General features: G+C 34.7%; 2 protein-coding genes across 3 annotated transcripts; one reads left to right on the top strand and one right to left on the bottom strand.

The window, feature by feature from the left end:
• Positions 1–20: 20 nt before the first annotated feature.
• On the top strand, positions 21–2,764 carry Ns3 (nucleostemin 3). Of its 2 annotated transcripts, XR_012991283.1 has the most exons (5): positions 21–294; positions 403–1,825; positions 1,911–1,991; positions 2,098–2,232; positions 2,374–2,513. XR_012991283.1 is itself a non-coding variant. In XM_076305710.1 (4 exons), the coding sequence occupies exons 1-4, from the start codon at positions 193–195 to the stop codon at positions 2,507–2,509; spliced, it is 1,983 nt and encodes a 660-aa protein (XP_076161825.1). In that variant the 5' UTR covers positions 21–192; the 3' UTR covers positions 2,510–2,764. The 2 variants fall into 2 exon arrangements, 1 of the variants encoding a protein (XP_076161825.1); XM_076305710.1 differs by having other exon boundaries at positions 1,911–2,232; positions 2,374–2,764.
• Positions 2,744–4,358, bottom strand: Ssu72 (Ssu72 CTD phosphatase). The gene is made up of 4 exons (XM_076305729.1): positions 3,989–4,358; positions 3,771–3,914; positions 3,278–3,536; positions 2,744–3,163 (listed from the first exon to the last, which is right to left on the bottom strand). Exons 1-4 carry the CDS (start codon positions 4,069–4,071, stop codon positions 3,062–3,064), a joined length of 588 nt encoding a protein of 195 aa, XP_076161844.1. The 5' UTR covers positions 4,072–4,358; the 3' UTR covers positions 2,744–3,061.
• Between the last annotated feature and the right edge of the window lie 21,375 nt (positions 4,359–25,733).

The following is a 25,733-nucleotide window of genomic DNA, read 5'->3' as shown; positions in this document are numbered from 1 at the left end:
CAAACTGAATTTGATTATTATTTTGTTTCACATGCACGTGAAATGACTATAGCACAATTGTTAGACATATTTTATACTTATTTATTGACTTTTCGTTTATATCAATCGGGTTTCTACCGACGGTTGACGGATGTATTTTGATAAAGATTAACCTCGTGTCATATTCTCTTGAAAGTACAATATTTTGATACGATGGGTAAAAAAGGAAAAGCAGGAAGTGGCAATTTAGGGAAAGCTTTAATTAGAGACCGTTTTGGTTCTTCAAAAATTAAAAGATGTGCTGATATGCCTATGGTAAGGTAATGACTTTATTTATAACCTTTTATCATTACGTTTCGATGCATGTGTGTGGAATCGTATGTTTAATCATTTGATTTATTCTGAAATTATACCTTTAAATAGATTCATAGTGTTGAATTAAACGATGGATACGATTGGGGTCGTCTTAATCTTCAATCAGTTACGGAAGAAAGTTCTTTCCAAGAATTTCTTTCTACCGCAGAGTTAGCAGGAACTGAATTTCAGGCTGAGAAACTGAACATTAAATTTGTTAATCCAAACAGTGGGATAGGATTACTTTCAAGGGATGAAAAACAAAAGGTTTTGGAATCACAAAGAAAGAATAAAGCTCTTCTTAAGATACCAAGAAGGCCAAAGTGGGACAGCTCCACTACAGCTCAAGAATTGCAATTGAAAGAAAGAGAAGAATTTTTAGAATGGAGACGTTCTCTCTCTATGCTACAAGAGACAGAAGAATTAATGTTAACTCCTTATGAAAAAAATCTAGAATTTTGGCGGCAACTGTGGAGAGTAGTGGAACGCAGCGATGTTATTGTACAAATTGTCGATGCACGAAATCCTTTACTGTTCCGTTGTGAGGATTTAGAGAAGTATCTTAAAGAAGTAGACCCTAAGAAAATAAGTATGATATTAATTAATAAAGCAGATTTCTTAACAGAAGATCAACGACAAATGTGGACAAAGTATTTTACAGATATTAATGTGAGAGTTGCATTTTTTTCTGCTACATTAGCATCTCAAAAACAAAAGGTTGAAGAGTCAATACAGGAAGAAAATTCCGAGAATGAACAAGAAAGCGAAATAGAAGAAACAGAGGATGAAGAAGATGTTAACAACGAATCTTCATATAATTCAGAATTTGCTTCAGAAAGTAACTATGAAAGTGCAGACAATGGTAGTAATAATACCAATGTAGAGTGCATAAGTAACAATTCTGAAGTAGAAAATGAAGAACATGTAAAACCCAAAGACGGTCAATGTGATTTGCAATTATTGAAAGCTTCGACAGAAAAAATAAATGAAAAAACTACAAAGGAAGATGATATAAAGGTGGAAAATTCATCCGAGTTATTAAGTAGGGATCAATTAGTATCATTTTTCAAAATAATTTACAAGGGTGAAACATACACAAAAGGTGTCACAACAATTGGTTTAGTAGGCTACCCAAATGTTGGTAAAAGTTCTACTATTAATGCCTTGTTAATGGACAAAAAAGTGTCAGTGTCTGCAACACCAGGCAAAACAAAACACTTTCAAACACTTTTTTTGGATAAGGATCTACTCCTCTGTGATTGTCCTGGATTAGTAATGCCAAGTTTTATTTGTACAAAAGCAGACATGATTTTAAATGGAATACTACCAATTGATCAAATGCGAGATCATGTCCCACCAATCACATTGTTAGGTACATTAATACCAAGGCATGTTATAGAAGATCTTTATGGTATTATGTTACCTTTACCTCTGGATGGAGAAGACCCTGATCGTCCTCCAACTGCAGAAGAAATTTTAAATGCTTATGGATGTATGTAATTGTATTTATGTGTACTTTGTAATAATTACAAATTTCTTATGAATTTTAATTTTCAAGATGTTCTCTTTTGTTTTAGATAACAGAGGTTTTATGACACAAAATGGACAACCAGATAACCCACGTTCAGCGCGATATATTTTAAAAGATTTTGTAAATGGTAAACTTTTATACTGTGTTGCACCACCAACGGTAGAGCAAGATAAGTTTCAAACATTCCCTCCACGAAGAAGAGTTATTTCTGTAAACAAACATTTCCCACTTAGGACAATACGTGTAAATAAAGGAAGTAAGATCAGTGCAGAAGATGTAGATAAAATATTTTTCCAAAATAATGTTTCAAATGTACATACAAAAGGAGTAATCGGAAAAATGCACGGTTTATGCCGTTCTGGTTTTAGGTATGTAACATTATTGTATATTTATTATTCAATAAAGTTATCCTTGTATAATTATTGACAATAATTATTCATGTTATCATAAGTAATGGAGCGTTTACGTGAGTGTTTTCGATAATATTCGGCAATTATTGTAATTTTCAGCGATATAGGATCGGTAGCTGGTTCCACACAGAGTTTATTACTCGAGGAGAAACCGTGGAAAAAAATTAATAAACATTCAAATAAAAAGAAACGTGAGAAAACCAGAAGATTGTACGCTCATCTTGATCAACATTAATTCATGGACATTAATAGTATATTATTTTTAACTATGTGAATGAAGGCCTTTTCGCTATATAACAGCGGATAATATTTTGTAGCATACAAATCTCTGAGTTTATAAGTATATCAGAGATTCATATTGATTCTACATACCACAAATACATTCTAACAATAGAATACATACGTATATAAGAATTATTCACTGTTATACTTATATGCGTATATATTATAAAATTAAAATATTACATGATTTATGTTCTTTGTGTTTATTTTCCTAACACCTTTGATACTAACGTTCAACACCACTGAATAAACGCAGCGTTTTTACTTTTACATTTTGCAATAAATTGCATGTGTAATGTAAACGCAACAGTAGATCTTTAAACATATCCCATGAAAAGCAATGGTCTGTTAAATAGGAAGCACGGATCGAATTCCTACTTATCGCTATTGGAACTCGTTCCACATAATCTGATTCAGAGAATGTGGTGGTACATTTCTGATATATAATTTCCTTTATAAGTTAAATCGTTGACGAACACCAGGTTCCTGATACTTGGCAGTCCTTTCAATAAAAGAGCACTGTGTGTAAAATTGTTCTTGCAAACTTCGATTCAAATTCATGAAGCAGTTCGTCTATATCATTATCTAAGTCCTCGCTATTTGCCAGCTGCAACACCATATTTCTTATTTTAGTTAGTACTAGAGAAGATTTATCAGAGTATTTAATTTATAACAATATAAAATCATACAACGTATGATTTTAGACGAATTTTAAAAGTACCATAGTGACAAATTCGCAAATGAGAAATGATCCCACTGTAGCTTCCTCGTGATTATCTTGAATATCAATATTAATTAGATGTACTGGTTGATTATCTTCCTGAGTTCTGGATTCCATACATTCAATAACTTGATCATATACTCGCTCTTCGCAAGTAATTAATATGTCAAATTTGTCCTTAGACAATTGAAATCGTTCAGGCTTCGGTTTTATTCTACGATTTCTGTCCAACATGTGTAATAAACCATTTTGCGTATAACTAAGACCATTGTTAAGGAATTTTAATTACTTTTAATTATTCTGAAGATTTCTACTGCAACTTTAAATACATTTCTTTTCGACAGTTTATCATTATTACCACATCTTGAAAAAAATAACAATAGCTTAATAAAAATCATTATTCAAAGAATATATGGTTTTTCCAAAGCTAATGGACTTCTATAGAATTTATATTTGAAACAGAAAATATTTATTTATATAATAATTAGGATACTATTGCTTATCTTTCGATAAAAGATCATTATAGATTTCTTCGTACGATGTTCCAAAATCATAAATATTTGGACGATCAGGAGCATTTCCAGGAAGTTTAACTTTATCACCAGTTCCGAAACTTTTCACATTGAATCCCTTTTTGCTGAAAGAAATTAAATCAAAATATATATAAAATTTTCATCTGGAGGACTGTAATTTATCAACAGGATTAGTTACCTCAAGAAGGCATGGGCCTCCATACTTCGATTCATATTGCTAGAACATATTACAGCTACGCTGATAGAGTTTGGTGCTGGCATTCTTTCCGGATTGTCTACCGATTAAAAAGAAAAATCGTGATGCTAAAAAAAGAAGAGCGTGATATCACTTAACCTTAGGGGTCGTTACGCTGCCTGTCACATACGGTACATCTGTTAACGTTACATAAAATATAATATAGAATGTATTTCTTTGTAATATTTATTAAGGGGGTTCGTATTATGTCGTGAGAAAGATTTGGGATTATTCGGTAAATAAAACAATTTCGTAATCCTGTCCACTTTATCGTCTCTTCATAGTAAAATCGGAATGAAAAGTGTTTCTGCACTTTTACATTTGGCAGTTTACTGTCATAGGGCGACATCTATACGTACGCAAGACATTATAATGTAACAGGAATCGACAGTCAGTAATATTTTATGCTAACGAAACAAAGGATTGTCACTGTGGTTTGTGGTAAAGAATAATTTTTATCGACAAATGCTTATAAAGTTATAAATAAATTTCAAACCGGCTAGTTTGACGTGTTTATGTAAGATCTATGCAATGTCAACGCAAAATTAAGTAACTAACTTTCGGTATAAATTGTACACTGAGTATTTTTCCGTGGATTTATCACAGACGAAATATGAGATAAACGTTCAAGCATGGTTTTTCGTATCATTTCCAACGTTATCGATTTTATCTGGAATAAAATTTCACCGCTCTTGAATGTAAAAATTAAAATTAAATATGGTGAAAATTACTATTTTAGTAGCAATTAAAATAACTATCAAACACAGCACAAACACACGCGCGTGCGTAGATAAGAGATAGTTTTATTGTAAAATAACAAATACATATTTTTTTACCCATGTACGTTATTTGAATAAATGATTACTGGAATGAACATTTAACTACACAAACTTCTATTCGTTATACACTACGAAAAATGAGTAATGATTACTCGTATAAGATATTCAAATACAATTTTTAATCATACAATTTTTAGAAGATTTTAACATATTATTAGACATATAGCTTAATACAAATTTAACATTTTTATCATTTTTATTTGTTTATTTATTCTGGGTTAACTCAAAATATACTAAACCGATTTTTATTGATTCTTTACTATTTTATTTCGTATGTATCAGATAGTAGAGTAAGTTATTTATTATCACACCTTTATTAACGGAGATAAAGACAAATAATATGCGAATAACATTCAATTTTATTTGATTGTTATGGCGCCTTGACAAACCTTTGGAGAAATCGCAATGAAATTTGCCATGTATCCATAGATTAACCGCCTTGAGATATGAGCTATGTAATACTGTAAATTTTTTTCCAGCTAGATGGTGCTGGGGGTTGTAAGAGATGATAAAAGAATAGATGTGTATATTATGTATTTTACATTATCTGTGCTTCTAGTCCACTCTGACAAATCACGATGTAGCATTCAATACGAGCGGCATTCGTGTTGTTCATAGAGGCGCTTGTACTCGTCAATCTTTTCGTATAGGTTAACACGTTCGATGATTAAGTGACCAATAAATTTGCAAAAATTTTGAAAGGTAAGAACGAGAGACGTGTACGTATAGGCAAAAGGCGGAGAAACAAACAAGGACGAGTCTACTTGCATCATGACAAGGTCGCGGTTAATATTATTTTTCAATGCAGGGCATCGATTGCAAACAGTTCCTTCGACAAAAATAGAAGACGACATTCGGGTCGCCTGCGTTTTAAGCTCCGAACCTAATCGGTTGATTTTTGAAGAAATGTGGTAAGTCAAAATCGTATTTGTAAAGTAGTAATAGTCGAATAGATTGTCACGTTGCATCGATACTGTAATCGCGTAGTCAAGTTGCGAATATCTTACTCACGTTTAATGTATCGCGACATTGTATACAACCAAATCGAATTACAAACTACATTCTTTAATTACGAAACATTTTCAATCTCTCTATTAAGAAATTCTTTTTTTTTTTGGTTACGAATTATCATTTCTGTACAGAGTAGTTGGTTAGTTGCGATACAATTGAAAAAATACATCGAAAGTGTGCGATTCAAGTTTCGCAGATGAGTTAGATTTTTAAGAGAAACAATAATGTACATTTTTCGGGTTCACGTGTTCCTGGCTGAAACTCAGTTTTGTATCTTTGTGTACTCACCATATCCGTTATCACGGACTGTTATCCTTGTCATCTATCGTTTTATGTATTAACAAATTAAAATCGATTTTGTGGAAAAACGACAACTCGCGAGAACAAATTCTATTCCACGTTTCCGGTTTAATGTTTCAAGTGGAATTACGTACCTATTTTTAGGTTACACCGGTTATTTTGTATTTATCTGTGCAAAACATGGAACCGTCGTTCGCGTATTAAAATATTTCGAGACGTCTCGCGTTAGGAACGAGTTTCGAGTTAGTCGTTGTTCGCCAGTCAACACGCAAGTCGGTTGATTGACTTTTACAAAGGGAAGAGTAGCGATGCAAGCAGACTCGTCGTCGTTAAATTGCATAATGTCGTACGGCCGCGGATCTCTTGCAAAACGGAGACGTAACGAGCGGCGTCGACAATGAAAATTGCGGGTTTTGCGGCTCGAATTAAGGCGGAGATCGCCGAGAGGCTTTAATTCCGAGATCGGCCAATCTTTACCTCTTGGATCCCTCTTCGTTGGGATCTGGACGAATTTCTTTCGTCAGCTTAGATCAACCGCCTAACTGATTCGAGATCTCCCATTAGTGTGCCGTTCGTTATGGAATTGCATTAACGAATTTTCAAAAATGTATATTCCATTCAACCATGTATTTATTATTTTTATTCCCCGACTTATATGGAAGGAAAATATTGTAATTAATGGAAAATTTTTGAACAATTTTTTTCAACGAGAAAACATAATTTAAGACTCCTTGGACCTAACCTTGATCACGTTTCAATTGTTAGACGAACATTTTCTATTAACGCGCGTATATAGGTTAATACGGTTGCACCTAAATGGCTGATAAGATTTCAACGAAACTTTATATTTAAATCGTACATTCTTGTCTCAAGATTCGATTAAATAGTTTTTCTACGATTAAATTCAATCTCTTGTACTTTCTTCGATTTCTTCGATATATATTCATCATTTGTAAAGCTTAAAAAAGAAACAATTTACATACGAGTACATCTAAAAGAGAATTCTACTTTACGTAAAAAAGTTGAATAAATATTTCCTCTACTTTCTCTAATAATAAAAGAATTAAAGTAAGTCCTTAGGTAAGTACTTACCTAAATCACATTCTTTCGTTGGAAAGTATTGCGATATTTTTGTCTCTGTTAATTTCTGCAAAATTATATTAGAAAATCTAACTCAAAATCGTTTCTTCTTTCAAACCGACATAAATTTGTCAAACATTGAAAAATAATGGTAGAAAGAAAAATTGAAATTTAATAGAAATTATTTTTAGAAATTTATCAGACAATAGATACGATCAACCGCGTATATAATGGCTTTACTTCGTTAAACTTGTTACAGCTGTTTTCGGACTTTCTCGAACGTTAAGATTGCTATTTATTAAGATATGCGTCGAAAAGTAGATTGTAGTTTTCCTGTATCTTCACAAGTGCTATAACCTACGTTCTACGAAACAGAGTAGGGAATTATTCTCGTCGGAGCGTTAGTTGTTGCGACACGAAACGGTGTCCAATTTGCATTTGCGTTTAAATTCGTTTCTTCACTGGTTGAATGTCCATCTTGTTGATTGGTGCAACTCCTTTCGTTGCTCGTACCGGCAAACTGATTGACGATTGACGAATCCAATTTAGAGCCATGGTTCGTCCATTTGTATCGTTCGTAATAGCTCTCGCCAACCGTGTGGTACGTTCGTGCGACGGAAGGTCAATGTTCGATGTAAGTAGAATGTGATTTGTGACTTATAACGTGATCCGTGATTTCTGACCCCGGACGCGTGACTCCTGACTCCTGACTCCTGACTCCTGACTCCAGACTCCAGACTCCTGACTCCTGACTCCTGACTCCTAATTTCTGAATTCTGACTTCTGACTTTTGACTTTTGACTTTTGACTTTTGACTTCTGACTTTTGACTTTTGACTGTAATTTGTGATTTATAGTTTGTAACTTTTGATTTACGACGTGGCTTGTGATTTACGATTTGTGACGTATCGCTCGAGATTCGCACTTTGTGGTTTGCGATTTCCGACTTCTAATTTGTGATTTGTGATTTATAGTTTGTAACATTTGATTTACGACGTGAATTGTGATTTACGATTCGTGACGTATCGCTCTAGATTCGCACTTTGTGGTTTGCGATTTCCGACTTCTAATTTGTGATTTGTGATTTATAGTTCGCAACTTTTGATTTGCGACGTGGCTTGTGATTTACGATTTGTGACGTATCGCTCGAGATTCGTACTTTGTGGTTTGTGATTTCCGACTTCTAATTTGTGATTTGTGATTTATAGTTTGCAACATTTGATTTACGACGTGAATTGTGATTTACGATTCGTGACGTATCGCTCTAGATTCGCACTTTGTGGTTTGCGATTTCCGACTTCTAATTTGTGATTTGTGATTTATAGTTTGCAACTTTTGATTTGCGACGTGGTTTGTGATTTACGATTCGTGACGTATCGCTCGAGATTCGTACTTTTTGGTTTGCGATTTTTGACTTCTAATTTGTGATTTATAGTTTGTAACATTTGATTTACGACGTGAATTGTGATTTACGATTCGTGACGTATTGCTCGAGATTCGTACTTTGTGGTTTGCGATTTTCGACTTCTAATTTGTGATTTATAGTTTGTAACATTTGATTTACGACGTGAATTGTGATTTACGATTCGTGACGTATCGCTCGAGATTCGTACTTTGTGGTTTGCGATTTCCGACTTCTTATTTTTTGATTTGTGATTTACAGTTTGTAACTTTTGACGTGGCTTTCTAATTTATGATTTATGGCTCGGAATTTGCGTTTCGTGCTTCATCGCATCTGACTTGTGACGTTTCTTGCAATTTATAATCGATATCAGTCAACAAATTATGATACTGAATCGCATAGCATCAAAGATGTAGCTATTAACAGTATCATTACCTGTTCGATACTTTACAAAAAGTATCGATACCACTTTGATACCTTACCAAATTTTCGATATCCGTTTGATACCTCTTATCGATACTTATTTGATACTTTTATTGAAATATCAAATAAATATCGATTCCTGATGTATCGTTATCGAAAATTGATACCGAGTATTTAAAATTTTGATACACATCCTTACTTCCTACTAAGTAGATACTTTGGTATCGAATTGATTGAATATCGTCAATGATATCGGTATCGATTCGATTACTATGTGTGACTCGTAACTTGTAACTTGTGATCCACGATTTGGAACTTGTCGCGATACAGTAATTTGTGATCCGTGTGATTAGTGACTTACGATTTATTTTTTTATACTCGACTCGCGTTGTACTCTCCGATTTCTCATTTATGGCATATGGTTGATCGTTTTGTGGCTCGTGGCTCGTGATATGTTTCGCGATTGCTCACTTATGGCGTACGGCTTACGGTTCGTTACGTAGATAGCGATTAGTGATTTGTGGCGAATGACGTGGTTCACGATTCACAATTTTACAAGTTCTGGCTCGTGACTCGTGATTCGCGATGCATAATCTGTATTTCGTGACTTCTAAAGTGGACATTTCCTGCACGCTATTGTCGGGGCAGTACCAACCAGTCATCGAAGTCTCCGTATTTAAGCGATCCTATCGTAGTCATCGGCGATATTGTCTCGCAGCGTTTACGAGAACGAAATATTGTTTTCCCGATTTGCACGAAGATTCCTTCTCAACCAAAGAGAAGACGAGCCAATTGTACGACAAGCGAACAGGAAATGCATTTAAGAATCTCGCGATATATTGAGTACTCGCGTCACGAAATTCCTTTGTTCCGAACTGATCGTGCGCTCGTATCAATTTAAACTCATGACTGGCGTCTTCGTGCAGATTCATGGTAATCGACGCGAGCTGTGCACGCAGTCCTTTACATTTTTCTCTAACATCTATTAAAGTCGGTTGCCTCGAGCGTTCGTAATCCTCGTAATCGTCGTCGTTATAAATTTATTCGGATCCAGGAAAAGAAACAAACAACTTTACCAGTATGTTCGGTAGATCGTTCCAAAGAAAATAGATCATGTGCACTGGGAGTTTTCATCCACTCGTTTTTAATTTATTTAAAGGAACAGGTTCTGCGTGTACGTAATTGTTTGCTATTTTCATGTATTTCTTTTTAATTTCTTTTTACTCATATTGGTTGAACGTTCAAAATGACGTTATAATCGTAAATCTATTTGAAATTTTAACGATCGTTTTCTCCCTATTCTAATAATTTCGTTTTCAACACCGTCACTCGCAACTTGCAACAATCATTGTTGCTCGTCATTGGCTAATATGTTGGACGATACTCGAGAAAAGTAAACAACGATTGCCTCAAAAACAAATCAAATCAACATTTCACCATCATCATGGTGCATATGACCTTTTTCATTTAGAATCACCTAATATACTGATAAAGTTATTCGATTTCTTTCTGAGACACACTGTATACACTGATGTGTACAAATTTGGGGCACGTTTCATCAAAAGAAAGCTTTTCTTATGGGCAAAAGACATTACTTGGCTATGATATAAGATACAAATGACATAGCATGTAATAAATAATCAGTAGAAAAATACGAATAGTTCACAAGCTGTCCTTTTTTTCAGGAATCACAAAATACTAATCGAGTTTGATCAATTCGCTAAATGTGTTCCTTTTGGAAAGGAATTGTACATTTGTTTCGACATTGGTATTGTTATTTGTATATATTTTTTTGCGCGCACGCAAACACACAAATTGTTCATCGTAATGGTTATCGTGATTTTTCTGATATTCACGCTAATTTGACCAAGAAATATTTCCAACGAATGTTATTTGGTACTTCGATGGCTTAAATTGCAATGGTAAAAATTTCCAAAAATTCTTCTCGTTCGATAAGAAATTTAGATTAATTTGAGTTTTTTCGATTTCTTAGTAATGCGGCTGACGAAGAAACGCATTCGACGATCTATTATGCAATGATCTTTAGACGACCTCAAGGTTAGAAATCTATAGTAATTTATCGAGGAAACTGGTTTTCTTGTTTGGATGAACGTAACTCATTGTTAACGATACTTCTTAACTACGCATTTAATTTGATTCGATCTTTTGTTTATGGTACACGTTACAATATTATAATAATAATGATAATATTATAATAAATGTTCAAACTACACCTTACACGACACAAAGCTCATTGTGTTATTAAATTTTCATGTGTTGAAGCAAATAAACTTTGCGAATCTACTATGAATAATAGGTCGTTGAACTCGTTTTTCCATCGCAGTTCTACAAAGTCAAAAATATACAGTGTCATTTAAAAAATGCCAAGATGACCTCGATTATTTAACGAATGAAAAGTTTTACGAAAATTTTTTTCTTTTGCAATTCATTGCTAACGAAGTATCGAATAACTTTTGTTCGAGATATGTTTTTCATCGAATTAGCATAAATGCTGGAAAAATGTGGCGATCGTTACGACAAATACGTATTCGTACAACATAAATTTTGTATATGTACAGAATATCTGTTGACATGTGGAAAGTATGGCAGGTATGGATTCTAGACATGAAAATAAAAAAGAAATTTAACATACACAAATGCTTGCTTTCAAGTTGTTACAATTTATTTTATGTTGTAATAATCCTTTGTGTGTATAAAATACATACAAAATAATTATAGGTACAATATTGTCACGAGTTTAGATCAATTTATAAACAGTATTCGGTATTGTACTATGAATTTCTGAGAAATGGATCAATTTTCTGACCACCTAGTTCTTCGGATTTAAATTATGTCGATTTTTATCTATGGATGCATTTAAAATCAGTACGGAAGTTAAATTAATAATATTGAAACACTACGTCAACGTATTAACAAAGGCTGCTGTTAAATTCGCACAATACTTGGTTTATTCGAACAGAATCGATGATAAAATGTATCCATATCGAAACTAGTAGTGGCCACTTTGATATCTTCAAATTTAGACGAATTATTATTGCAACGTAAAATATAACTGCAACTTGCAAACGAACTCGTATAATTTATTTATTTATATGAACTCATTTCTTATTTTTGTGTCCAAAATCCATACCTGCGGTACTTTCCACGTGCCAACGTATATAATAACGTATATAAAAACGTATATGGCAATATATATATATATATATATAAATATTTTTTTTTACCACCAAATATTTACAAAACTTGTACCTTTCGTTATACAAATCATTGAATTAACAGAGGAGGACCAATTGCACGGTCTCCTGATTTAAATGCACCGTATTTTTATTTGTAGGGTCACCTGAAAAGTTTAGTTTATGAAAATAATGCTACTGGTGGTAGCATATGATAGAATTCGAAATACACCAGAACTTTTCGAACATATTCCACGTTCGTGGAACGTATGTAAATGCGAATCGCGTACCATGACACAAGCCAGTCACTTTTAACAATTTCTTCAAGCAAGAGCTAAACATTGTTTCAATATTCAGTAACAAACAAAGAAAATTTTCTGTCTCGAAAATGAAAAATTTCCGGACACGTGTTAACCATTTTCTACTATCTCTAAGAGGTGTTGTACACGACATCAAAGATTGACCATCTATTTCTGTAACACTCTTTATAACAGTACATATTATTTGTATTTTTACTTTTTATCGATGTATTTCTCAAAGTCGTAAATCCCCTCGTGAAAATATTAATACGTTTTTAAAACACTTCTCAACGTAATGTCGTATATAATACAAGTTGCTGTGACACTGCAAATGTAGTTGCAACATTGTAACAAATATTTTCGCATTGTTTCGTTGCTGTGAGTTACCGCGGGACTGACGAAAAGGAAATGGCATCGGTTCGTGCCCGGCATTGTTACCTGGGTCGCGTTGGCAGCGATTTTGCCACGGTTATCTCGAATCCTTGTAAATTATTCCGCGTGTGTTCGCGAAGACGGATGTCCTCTAACTTATGGATATTGATGAGGGCCGCTCGAAGAGCGCCGTGCGCGCATCCTCGACGTCTGACGCATGTCGTCTGGCATAAACGAGCGTCGGAGAGTCATCCGCGCGATGCAGCGGCACCCGTTAAATTATACTCTGAATTATGGGCCGCCGTGTCATCCGAATATCAATCGGTCGTTTCGCACCCTGCTTTCTTGCTCGTGTTCCTAAGCGCCAGAGGAACGGTTTTGCGAAACAGCTGTCAGGCAACCAGAACGCAGTACCGCTCTTAGCATCGGGCAGACGGGGCATTTGCCCCGGGCTCGATGCCCCGGGCAACCCTACTTAGCTACTTTCACATTTTATAAAAAATAAACGAACGTAATAGATTGTTCAATAAGTTCGATCGAACGGCAAAACTTATCGAGCAACCTAGTACTATACTGTACAATAAGTTTTATCGAACGACAGAACTTATTGAGCTACTTAGTACTATACTGTTCAATAAGTTCATCGAACGACAAAACTTATCGAGCAACCTAGTACTATACTGATCAATATTTTTGTTGAACGATAAAACTTATTGAGCTACTTAGTACTATACTATTCAATAAGTTTATCGAACGACAGAACTTATTGAGCAAGTACTATACTGTTCAATAAGTTTTATCGAACGACAAAAGTTATTGAACAACCTAGTACTATACTGATCAATATTTTTGTTGAACGACAAAACTTATTGAGTTACCTAGTATTATACTGTACAATAAGTTTTATCGAACGACAGAACTTATTGAGCTACTTAGTACTATACTGTTTAATAAGTTCATCGAACGACAGAACTTATTGAGCAACCCAGTACTATACTGTTCAATAAGTTTTATCGAACGACAGAACTTATTGAGCTACTTAGTACTATACTGTTCAATAAGTTTTATCGAACGACAAAAGTTATTGAACAACCTAGTACTATACTGATCAATATTTTTGTTGAACGACAAAACTTATTGAGTTACCTAGTATTATACTGTACAATAAGTTTTATCGAACGACAGAACTTATTGAGCTACTTAGTACTATACTGTTCAATAAGTTTTATCGAACGACAAAAGTTATTGAACAACCTAGTACTATACTGATCATTATTTTTGTTGAACGACAAAACTTATTGAGTTACCTAGTATTATACTGTACAATAAGTTTTATCGAACGACAGAACTTATTGAGCTACTTAGTACTATACTGTTCAATAAGTTTTATCGAACGACAAAACTTATTGAGCAAGTACTATACTGTTCAATAAGTTTTATTGGACGACAGAGATTATTGAGCTACTTAGTACTATACTGTTCAATAAGTTCATCGAACGACAAAACTTAATTGAGTTACTTAGTACATTACTGTTCAATAAGTTTTATCGAACGATAGAACTTATTGAACAACCTAGTACTATACTGATCAATAAGTTCATTGAACGACAAAACTTAATTGAGTTACTTAGTACATTACTGTTCAATAAGTTTTATAGAACGACAAAACTTATTGAACAACCTAGTAATTTTACTAACTGAGCGTTTCAATTATTCTTAACCTATTTGCATCTAAAATCGGAGTAAGTTCGCTCGTATCACCGAATACGGAATAATTCGAGTAATTTTAAAACGCATTTGCGTTAGTAATATCGTTAACTATGCCTTGAAATATCTGTGCCGTTGATACGATAATACTCGACCCGTGTTATTAACAATATCACTTTTTCCAAACAATAGGTGCATACATGTACTGTCCGTCTGTGAGAAAAAGACCAACGAGTGTTTACATTTAGTTTGTAGTGTACGAGTTCCCTTATCAATGTTACATTAGCACACATTGTTGTTATTGGTTGTGGATAGTGAAAACGATCGACAACTGCCAATAACAACAAATGGTGAGAGAGATGATCACCCATATTGTTCATAAAAATGGCGTGAAAATCGTTTCGAGGAAAATATAGTTTTTATCGTAGGCGTTATATTTATGTCGATCGTACGATTTGTTCAATGCAATCTCTTTTTATATTATTTTTAAAGATTCAACCTATCGTTGTATATATGTAAACAAAATTTCAATTCTTTTCCCATTGCGAAGCTAACGTAACCTATTATTATCTCATTCCAACAAGTCCACATGCTATAGTTACTTATTTCGTTTACGATGTAAATTATCAAATGAAAGAATAATCCTTCGATAAGTTTATAACAGTTTTAGATTCATTTTCGATAAATATCGTAATATTTATGGATGAGGTGTAATTCGGTATCTCCAGATTATTCCAGGCCTAGTAATATCATCCAGAAACCGTACACGGAATATTCCGTTTCTCGATACAAATTGGTTAACGTACTTTTACAATTATATTATTGTTGTAGTAAATTTAAGTTAGAAATGATAAAACGCAGTATCCCGAAAAATATAAACTTTTTAAAGTATATTGTACGCTATAGAGATCAATATTTGAAAATTTTTCAAGTATATTAGAATAGAAGTAGCGGGCCCCGTAATTTCTAGGGGCGGTACTGCCTGAGCGTGTCTGGGCGCCAGTTGCAGAAAACCCTTCGCTCAATTTCGTGCCACTTGAATTAAGGGGCTGGTCAGGTAATCTTGAATAATAAAAAATGTTTTTATCGTATCCTCTTAAAGTAGGTACATAACCTTAAAATATATCCGGAGAAGGTAAGTGTACCGGTAATTGACCATTTACCGAGAAAATTTTTACGATCGCATCAAACTTGAAGAACCACGTGACAACAAGATGCCTTTTAACAAGGCAAAAATTAACTAGATGCGTGGAATTTTCGTAGAAAATTTCAGAGAAACTTATTGTATATTTCAGCGACCACAAATTATTATATTGTAAATATACTGGGTAATTAATTTATTTTCGAATAATTTAGCGATAACGAAGAGTTACTAGATATATCGTAAATTTTTTAAGCGATTTATTGTTTTCATAACAACGGGGCGATCAAACAATATTATACAATGAATTAATTACTTGAAACGAATTTACAATAAAATAACTTTTATACGGTAAAATACAATAAAGTTTACTGTCATAAAATAAGATGAATAATTTGGTGAGAAAGAATTTCCTCTTCTTTCGTACCAGACTACGTTTAAAATGTAAGTGTAATTGCACTTTAAACGTGCATTCTTGCGTTTATGGTAGGAGCGAGATTTCAAGTAGATAGACCTTGTTACACTGTTCAATTTTCCCCCTTACCAATTTTTTCACGATACCATACTGTATTTCTCCCACCGAGTATGTATACATACATACATCCTGCCATCTAGGGAACGTTGGAAGCCTCTTTCTTTCCTGTACGCACAATGAAAGTGCGGAAGTCGCGATTTTTCTGTGAAAATCCCGCAGCCAGGAGGAAACGTTCGGTATCGATATCGAAGATGCCTCGTAATCTCGTGAAAGCCAGAAACCAGCCGACTCGAGGCAACAAATGTCATTAGGCTTCGATTCTCGTCACGATTTGTCCTCGATCGGTATGCGAGTGCCAAAGATCGCTGGTGGCTCGACTCGACATTGAAACCAGTCACACGTCGAAAACAAATCCCTGAAACGTTCGTTCGTTTCCTTTTCGAATCGCTACGATTTTATTCGCACCGATCGACCGCGCGTTTGGGAACGCACGTTACGTAATCGTCGAATTTACCGACTGCCCTCCCGTTATACAGGGTGCTGAAAATATATTTCTCCGAAATTTTACAGTTCCGTCTTTCGCATTCTTGATGGAAATGTTGAAAGAATTTACCCTTCACCCAAGTCGATAATCAAGTACAATGTTACATGTAAAATCAAGTTCAATTTTCTTTCGTTTATTTCGAATAATTCTCGTGATCCACTCGACTATACAGTAAAACATTCCGAAGGAAGCATACGTTGTAAACATACCGTTTTCTCGAAACAGGGATTCATCGTGATGATTTATTAAAACGCGAAAAATTGTCACGTGGGAATCAAATTTTACCTCTACTTTCTCTTTCGCTCGGTATAAACCGAAGTGGAGAGTGCTCGTGGGTAGAGCAACAGGAAAACAAAGTGGGGGAACAGTTTTTGGTCTCTGTGGAATCTAATTGGTCCAAATCTCGAGTATCTTTATCCGAGCGACGGTTAGTTCGCGAAATATGTTTCCTTTTGAACTTTTTTTTATTCTCTCGCTGTGTAGAATACGTGGAAACAAACAAAACATTAACACCGAGTTTTAAAACGATTATTTTTACGACAAGTCTTTTCTTGTAAGTCTCTACCAATGCTGCTGGATAGATTCATATACGGAGGCAGTGGATCAATTTTTACCTTTTAAACTCTGTATATAATAAATTGTGACTTGTGATGTGTGTTTGCGATTTAATGCGTATAGTTTTTGACTTGTGATATAGTTTGAGATTCATAGCATACAGTTTCTGAGTTGTGATACAGTTTGCGATTTATAGCATACAGTTTTTCACTTGTGATGCGATTTATAGCGTATAGTTTTTAATTTGTGATGTGGTTTGTCATTTATAGCATATAGTTTTGACTTGTGATGTAGTTTGCGATTTATAACATATAGTTTTTGAGTAACGATATGGTTTGTAATTTGTAGCATATAGTTTCTCACTTGTGATGTGGTTTGTGATTTTGAACATATAGTTTGCGTATTTGCGATGTGCTTCATGACTTGTGAGGTGACCTATGAGATGGTTGGTCATTTGCGATATAGTTTGTGATTTATAGTATATAGTTTTTGAGTTTTTATGTGGTTTGTGATTTTTAACATATAGTTTGCGTATTTGCGATGTGCTTCATGACTTGTGAGGTGACCCATGAGATGGTTGGTCATTTGTGATATAGTTTGTGATTTATAGCATATAGTTCTTGATTTGTGATACAGTTTGCGATTTATAGGATATAGTTTTTGAGTTGTGATGTGATTTATGATTTATAGCATACAGTTTCTGACTTGTGATACGGTTTGTGATTTATAGCAGACAGTTTCTGACTTGTGATGTGGATTGTGACTTTTAACATATAGTTTGGGTATTTGCGATGTACTTCATGATTTGTGAGGTGACTTATGAGATGGTTGGTCATTTGTGATATAGTTTGTGATTTATAGCATATAGTTCTTGATTTGAGATAGAGTTTGCGATTTATAGGATATAGTTTTTGAGTTGTGATGTGGTTTATGATTTATAGCAGACAGTTTCTGACTTGTGATGTGGATTGTGACTTTTAACATATAGTTTGGGTATTTGCGATGTACTTCATGACTTGTGAGGTGACTTACGAGATGGTTGGTCATTTGTGATATAGTTTATGATTCATAGCATATAGTTCTTGATTTGAGATACAGTTTGCGATTTATAGGATATAGTTTTTGAGTTGTGATGTGGTGTATGATTTATAGCATACAGTTTCTGACTTGTGATGTGGTTTGTGACTTTTAACATATAGTTTGGATATTTGCGATGTACTTCATGACTTGTGAGGTGACCTATGAGATGGTTGGTCATTTGTGATATAGTTTGTGATTTATAGCATATAGTTTTTGATTTGAGATATAGTTTGCGATTTATAGGATATAGTTTTTGAGTTGTGATGTGGTGTATGATTTATAGCATACAGTTTCTGACTTGTGATGTGGTTTGTGACTTTTAACATATAGTTTGGGTATTTGCGATGTACTTCATGACTTGTGAGGTGACTTACGAGATGGTCGGTCGTTACAGCTTATGGTTTGCGATTTACCATTCAAGTCATGACTTGTGACTCGTAACGCGATCTATAATTTATAACATATGCTCCTCGACTTTTGATTAGGATGTGATTCGCGACTTTTAACGCGGATCGTAACTTCCAGCATTGAATTCCCGATTTGCGACGTGGATCGTGAACTCTCTCCTTTGTGACTTGTAACCCTTACAACTTGCGATGTGATTTCTAACTCGTGGATTCTGATTTCGGATCCGTGACTCGTCACTTATAATTCGTGATCAGCCTTTAATTCTCTATTTAGATTCATCCACGTAACCTGTTCATCGTTTCTTCTCTCGTTCTTAGAAGAACTCAAATTCGTCTCTAATCTGTTTCACGGTAGAACCGAACGATCAATTACGAGAACAGTGCACGTTGCACGCGTAACAGATAAGCGTACAATCGCGTTACAGGGAAATGCGCGGAAAAATAATGGTCGAGTTAAGGAAGTTCGTCGATACACGCGAACATTCACAACCTTGATAGGCCATTGGCCTCAGCATCCCGCGGAGACAGACGAGAAGGCTGTACGCGTGCTCGCTGTATCTCTAGGAGTCACGAAAGTTTCCGCTTATACGAACTAGAAAGTGTAAAAATACCGTTTACAACGCGATACGCGCGTTACGATAAACGTTTCTCGCAGGTTCGCTCCGAGGTCTTCGTAAACTGCACGGAAGCTTATGGCATACAACGTTCCAAGATTACACAGGTTTCGTTCTTACGATCGTATAATAATAGAAATCTGGACTGTGTCGCCGCCGTTACGTAACATCGTTGTTGATCTCAACAAAAACGAAAACGAAGCCGTGGATCTCGTTATTGTACCGAACTAATTAAATTACACTCGCTTAACGACCGGTGTGATTCTCTAAGGGGAATCCGTCACTCCTGTTGCTAATAAAAAATGATAACGATAATTATTACGACGCCTTCGTTACGTAAATGAAAAGTCCGCGCATGTAGGGTTATCGTCTCCGGATCGTAAGAGAAAAGTGCACAAGGCATTCTCCGAAGGATCATGGATCCGAATGGTAGGAGGCAAGGGGATGTACGGTATGCAATGGATATTTAGAAAATTGGAAAAAAGTATGCGGAGTATTATTTTTCTCGAGGTGAATAGAAAAATGTAATCGAACGACTTCGAATCGTTATAATCGTGATTCAAGCGTTCATTGGTTTCTTCAACTTTTTTCGTTCTCCAACTCAAGAGTTTTCATAGCCAATTAAATCCAGTGTTCGTTACTTCGAATATAGAATCGCGATTCCGATGACTTTACGACGACGAAATTAAAGAAATTTCGATGTACCGTTTTGAAATTCTTTTATTGCCAGCTGTTCGAGTATTCTCGCTCGGTTACTATATTTAGAAGCATTTAATCGCGGGGATAGCGACTCGATTATACTCTTTCGGATGCAATATTTCATGGGTGGTTCCGGCCTATCAGCGACGCTGCAAGAGAATTTGTTTATCGTGACCTCGGTAACATTGCTAGTAATTACAGAATTCGACGTCGTTTCACGGTCCGGTGGCCGGCGTTAGCTTTTCTTTTTATTCGATGATACGTCAATGTTTCTGTTTTCTTGCACGCTTGTGTTGAGAAACGAGACACGGATCTTGATAATTTTAGAATAGCTCACGTTGAAAAACGAGACACGAATCTCGACAATTTTAGATAGGACGTATCTCAAACGATACGCGAGATCCTAAATACCAGTGAATCGAAAGAAACTATGACTGAACTCGATGTTTAGGGTTAATACTCGTGAAATGGTTCGTTTATATTCGATAAATATTCGTATATGTGGATTCTCGATAGAATGGATATTGATGAAAATATAAAATTACATTTTTACACATACTCTGTAAATCGTTTGATTAATTATTTCTTTCTGTAATTCGATTCTTGATTTTTAAATTTCGTATTATTCTTCTTTGGATTTATAAAAGAACTCGATGTTCAGGGTTAATACTCGTGAGTATATACGATAAATATTTATATATTTGGATTCTCGATAGAATGGATATTGATGAAAATATAAAATTACATTTTTACAAAATAAAGATACTACTTCTGCGAGTAGTAATCTTACGAAAAATTCTACCCCAGTGTTACACATCCTCTTGTAAATCGTTTGATTAATCATTTCTTTCTGTAATTCGATTCTTGATTTTTAAATTTCGTATTATTCTTCTTTGGATTTATAAAAGAACTCGATGTTCAGGGTTAATACTCGTGAGTATATTCGATAAATATTTGTATATTTGGATTCTCGATACAATGGATATTAATGAAAATATAAAATTACATTTTTACAAAATAAAGATACTACTTCTGCGAGTAGTAATCTTACGAAAAATTCTACCCCAGTGTTACACATACTCTTGTAAATCGTTTGATTAATCATTTCTTTCTGTAATTCGATTCTTGATTTTTAAATTTCGTATTATTCTTCTTTGGATTTATAAAAGAACTCGATGTTCAGGGTTAATACTCGTAAGTATATTCGATAAATATTTGTATATTTGGATTCTCGATACAATGGATATTAATGAAAATATAAAATTACATTTTTACAAAATAAAGATACTACTTCTGCGAGTAGTAATCTTACGAAAAATTCTACCCCAGTGTTACACATACTCTTGTAAATCGTTTGATTAATCATTTCTTTCTGTAATTCGATTCTCGATTTTTAAATTTTGTATAATTCTTCTTCGGATTTATAATACGTTACATTTTTGTACATTGGATAAATAATGCGCCAGTATTTTCGTTGATCAATTCCTTCTTCCGTGATGCACAGTTAGGCGATACGAGATGGCCGTGTTGTCCATTAGAAATCGCTTAAAAATGTTCGATGTAACCTTAACGCATTTTGCTCCTGTGGAATCCTCAACTTGTCGCGCGTTCCCTCTTCGAATGATCAGAAACAGAAACGGAAAATGAAATGGTTCGTTAAGCCGGTTTAACTTGGATCTTATCTGACCGTTCTGCTATCTTGTCAGTTGGCCGTACGGTATAAATACGGCACGAGCAAAAGTCGTAGCAGCGAGAAGAAAGTCTAAAAATATTGTGAACGGAGATGGCGGGCGCTGAGATGGACAGTCAGGAAGCCACGGATATGCATGCACGGTTTGCTTTCTCCGTGAGACCTTTTCTCTACACGTGAAAGCGACGACTGCCCTTAGAATTCCACCTACATACTCTCGGTTTCGATACACGATCGTCGGATGGTGTGGAGAGGAGAGGTGAAATGGTTCGGTGAAGATGAGCGAATCAAATTACTTAAGAAGGATTCAAATTTAACGGAGTAACGAAACAGTGTTGTGTTTTCCACGAGGCAAAAGATTATACTGAAAACGTTAAAAAATAATATTATAACATAACGTTATATGTATTATAACATACAATATTATTATATGTATTATAACATATAATATTTTTATGTATAATATTATAATATATAATAATATTATTAAAATATTATAACATATAATATTATTATTATAATATTATATTTTATATATATTATTATTATAATATTATATTTTATATATATTATTATTATAATATTATATTTTATATATATTATTATTGTATGATAAATATTGTCCGACGTTTGGACTTTTACCGATACATAAAATTGAGCACCTGTTCTTAATTCAGATGTATATGTGTTTAGTTAATTTGCGTTTAAGTTTTGTTAACTTCTTCTCGCAAGTTTCACCAAAATCAGAGTCGAAATGCATATTCGTTCTTATTGTACAAAAATATATTACGCTCGTACCGACGATTTTGATTATCATTCTATTCGTAAGAGCTAGTTTTCTGTCTTAGAAGAACCAAACTGACACTAACGAAGAGAAAATATGCCTTAAGGAAACAAACTTTACATACGTTTTCTTGTAATTGTGTAACAAAAACTTTGACTTGTAACAGTAGCAATAATAATAATACAGAATCGAGATACTCTTTCGATTTTAACCGCTCTTAGTGAAACTTGTCCTCTTAAAGTTAAGAAAGTGCCTTGACTCTACAAGAAATGGAAAACTAAAATTATTAATCTAGCGGTAAATATATTCTCGTATATTTATCCAAACCGAACATACGGTTTCTTTTAGATGGCGATCCGGAAGAAAAAGTAATAACGAGATAGCACTTGGTAAGTGCATTCTTATAACTATGAAAAATGTGATGTTACTGGAAGCCAGATCTTGTTATACCACTTTACATTTTTCTCTACCATTGGTGTCTATTTTCAAAAAAAGAAGAACACTCTCGTTCCAACTGTGCGACGCGTTAAGTCGTTTGAATCTCATACTTCGTCCATAACATGTTCAATTACGGTACACGCGCGAAAAGATTGCAGCTGGAGCGCTATTCGTTCAGGGGTTATCTCCTCAGATGCCTCTGATTGGCTCTGAACGGACAGGATCCGCCATAACCCTAGACGCAATCTCCACGCGCACTGTACTGTACTTTTAAAGATCTTTCGATCTCTAAGTGAACGTACTTGGAGCAATTCCGAGTTCTCGTTGTGGATAATCATAGTTTCCAAATTTCGCCTATCCGGAGACTCAACATCCATAGAAACAAAGAATATCGTTCGAAATATCGTCTCTGCAGTTTATCGTCGTTAAAACGGGGTTAGAATTTGCCTCGTACAAAAATTACACAACCGTAGATGTCCGCCATTTTGGATGCCAGGATTCTGGAGCTCGATTAGCCAATTCTTATTCCACGATCCTGCCATCTGCAAGAAGCTCTACGCGTTATGATCACCGAGTATGGCTTTTCGCATACAAGTGACACACTTTTCTCCAGTGGTTTCGCCAATTCAAGAAACTCGTGATTCGCCATACGTAACGAAGATGGCGATCCTTCGAGATGCCTCGTGCCTCAGGGCAAGGATTCCACGATGATTTGTCGCGAACTTTAGGGCATATTCGTTGGCGTACGTTCGATCGGGTGACGAACTGTCCCCGAATAGCCGTAAACGTTCGTAAATTGTACGATTCGCTGTGAAAATTGAAGACGAGCGGCGGTAAATCATTCCTTCGACTTTTTTAAGGTGTTGGCGCGCGGACAGTCATCGAAACGAGTTGCGTAATGCACGATTCACCCGAGATGTTTTAGCAATGCCATGAGAAATCTGCGTGTCCAGCCGAGTTAGACACGTTCGCGATGCGCGCGTGATTCGACTGCCGAGGACTGCACCGCGTCCTAGACATCATTCGTGGCTGTTTCCGGTGTGCGTGGTTACGTCTCGACGATTTGACCGCCTTCATCGAGTCAGTACGACTAGGATCGAAAAATTGACGAATCAGAATTTTGGTTTTCGAGTATCAGTGTTCTGTGAAAAAAGAACATAATTAATGCATTGGACTTGCAATAGGTTGTTCGATAAGTTTTGTCGAACGACTAGGATGGAAAAATTGGTGGATCAAAATTTTGGTTTTGGAGTATTTATGGTGTGTGAAAAAAGAACATAGTGAATTGGACTTGCAGTAGGTTGCATGCATAGTCGAACGACTGGGATGGAAAAATTGATGGATCAAAATTTTGGTTTTGGAGTATTTATGGTGTGTGAAAAAAGAACATAGTGAATTGGACTTGCAGTAGGTTGCATGCATAGTCGAACGACTAGGATGGAAAAATTGATGGATCAAAATTTTGGTTTTGGAGTATCCGTGGCCTGTGAAAAAAGAACATAGTGCATTGGACTTGCAATAGGTTGTTCAGTAAGTTTTGTCGAACGACAAAATTGATTGAACAACCTAGTATTTCTTCATAGTATCATTGAATAACTATTATCGTGCGTAACATAAAAGAAAATTGTCCTTTCTGTTTACTGTTTAATAAATTTGAAAAAAAAAAACAAAAAAAAATGATTAGTCTGCATATATTACAGAGATTGGGCTTGCTGGATTAAAATTTTGATTTTAGGAGATCCACGTTTCTGAAAGAGAACTGGATTTTGTAATAAAATTGAAATCAAGCATTGTATTTAGAATCAAGCTTAGGTCCTGTTCGTGGTATAATTGAATAATTATTATCTACTTTGGATAACGTAAAAGAAAATTATCTTCTTTTATCGATATCCAATAAATTCTAAAAAGAAATGAAACAAATTATTAATATATATTATGAAGCAGGGACGTCTAAAATAAATGTATTTGTATTTTATAATACAAAGCAGAGGCGAAAGAAAATCTTTAATGCAGAAAAATGTGATTTATTGGACAAAGTTAAAGTATTTTAAAGAATACTTCCAAGTGAATCGTTTTTTCTTCTTTTTTTTATTTAAAAGTTTCGAGGAAACTAAGCGTTCTTTCGAATGAAATCATATATTTTTTCAATAATTGTGGGTTACAGTCGGACGAGTTCATTGACCACGATCAGTCAAGGTCACTCAAGGTTGATCGATTTTTCTTTTCGAGATCTTGTTTTCTCGTTGTGCAGTGTCACCAAACGAAGAAATATCAATTTTCAAAATATAATTGTAATTGGCTGTATTAAAAAAAAAAACAAAGGCCTTTGGAATCCATATACTATATGTATATTAGAACCTTCTCGTCGTGATGTCGAATACGCGTGTGAACGTGATAGGAGTTCTGACTCAACGTGTAGAATAAATTAAAATTCCACCTGCAACTTCCGAAGCGAGGATTCATAATTAAAATTCTTCACTCACACCGGAAAGTGGAGGGTTTACGAAGTCGAGTAGCAGCTGCATCCGACCTGCCTTAAGCTCGTTAAGGAAGAATGATTTTCTTCGAAATGAACGAAAATTAAAGTCGACCATGACCCATAACATCTATCAGTTATGAATATTTCTGAATATTT

The sequence above is a fragment of the Ptiloglossa arizonensis genome, chromosome 1 (genome assembly GCF_051014685.1).
Source record: "Ptiloglossa arizonensis isolate GNS036 chromosome 1, iyPtiAriz1_principal, whole genome shotgun sequence".
Taxonomy (NCBI): domain Eukaryota; kingdom Metazoa; phylum Arthropoda; class Insecta; order Hymenoptera; family Colletidae; genus Ptiloglossa; species Ptiloglossa arizonensis.
Note: the sequence above shows the minus strand (reverse complement) of the source record. Positions and strands in the feature narration are given on the sequence as shown.

What these genes read in the sequence shown, in the direction of transcription:
- Ssu72 (XM_076305729.1), bottom strand. Translation starts at nt 4,071, where the DNA reads ATGCCAGCACCAAACTCTATCAGCGTAGCTGTAATATGTTCTAGCAAT. An exon ending in GAGGCCCATGCCTTCTTGAG is followed by an intron (nt 3,915 to 3,988) that starts GTAACTAATCCT and finishes AATTTCTTTCAG; the next exon opens with CAAAAAGGGATTCAATGTGA. An exon ending in TTTGCGAATTTGTCACTATG is followed by an intron (nt 3,164 to 3,277) that starts GTACTTTTAAAA and finishes ATGGTGTTGCAG; the next exon opens with CTGGCAAATAGCGAGGACTT.
- Ns3 (XM_076305710.1), top strand. Translation starts at nt 193, where the DNA reads ATGGGTAAAAAAGGAAAAGCAGGAAGTGGCAATTTAGGGAAAGCTTTA. An exon ending in GATGTGCTGATATGCCTATG is followed by an intron (nt 295 to 402) that starts GTAAGGTAATGA and finishes ACCTTTAAATAG; the next exon opens with ATTCATAGTGTTGAATTAAA. An exon ending in TTATGCCGTTCTGGTTTTAG is followed by an intron (nt 2,233 to 2,373) that starts GTATGTAACATT and finishes TGTAATTTTCAG; the next exon opens with CGATATAGGATCGGTAGCTG.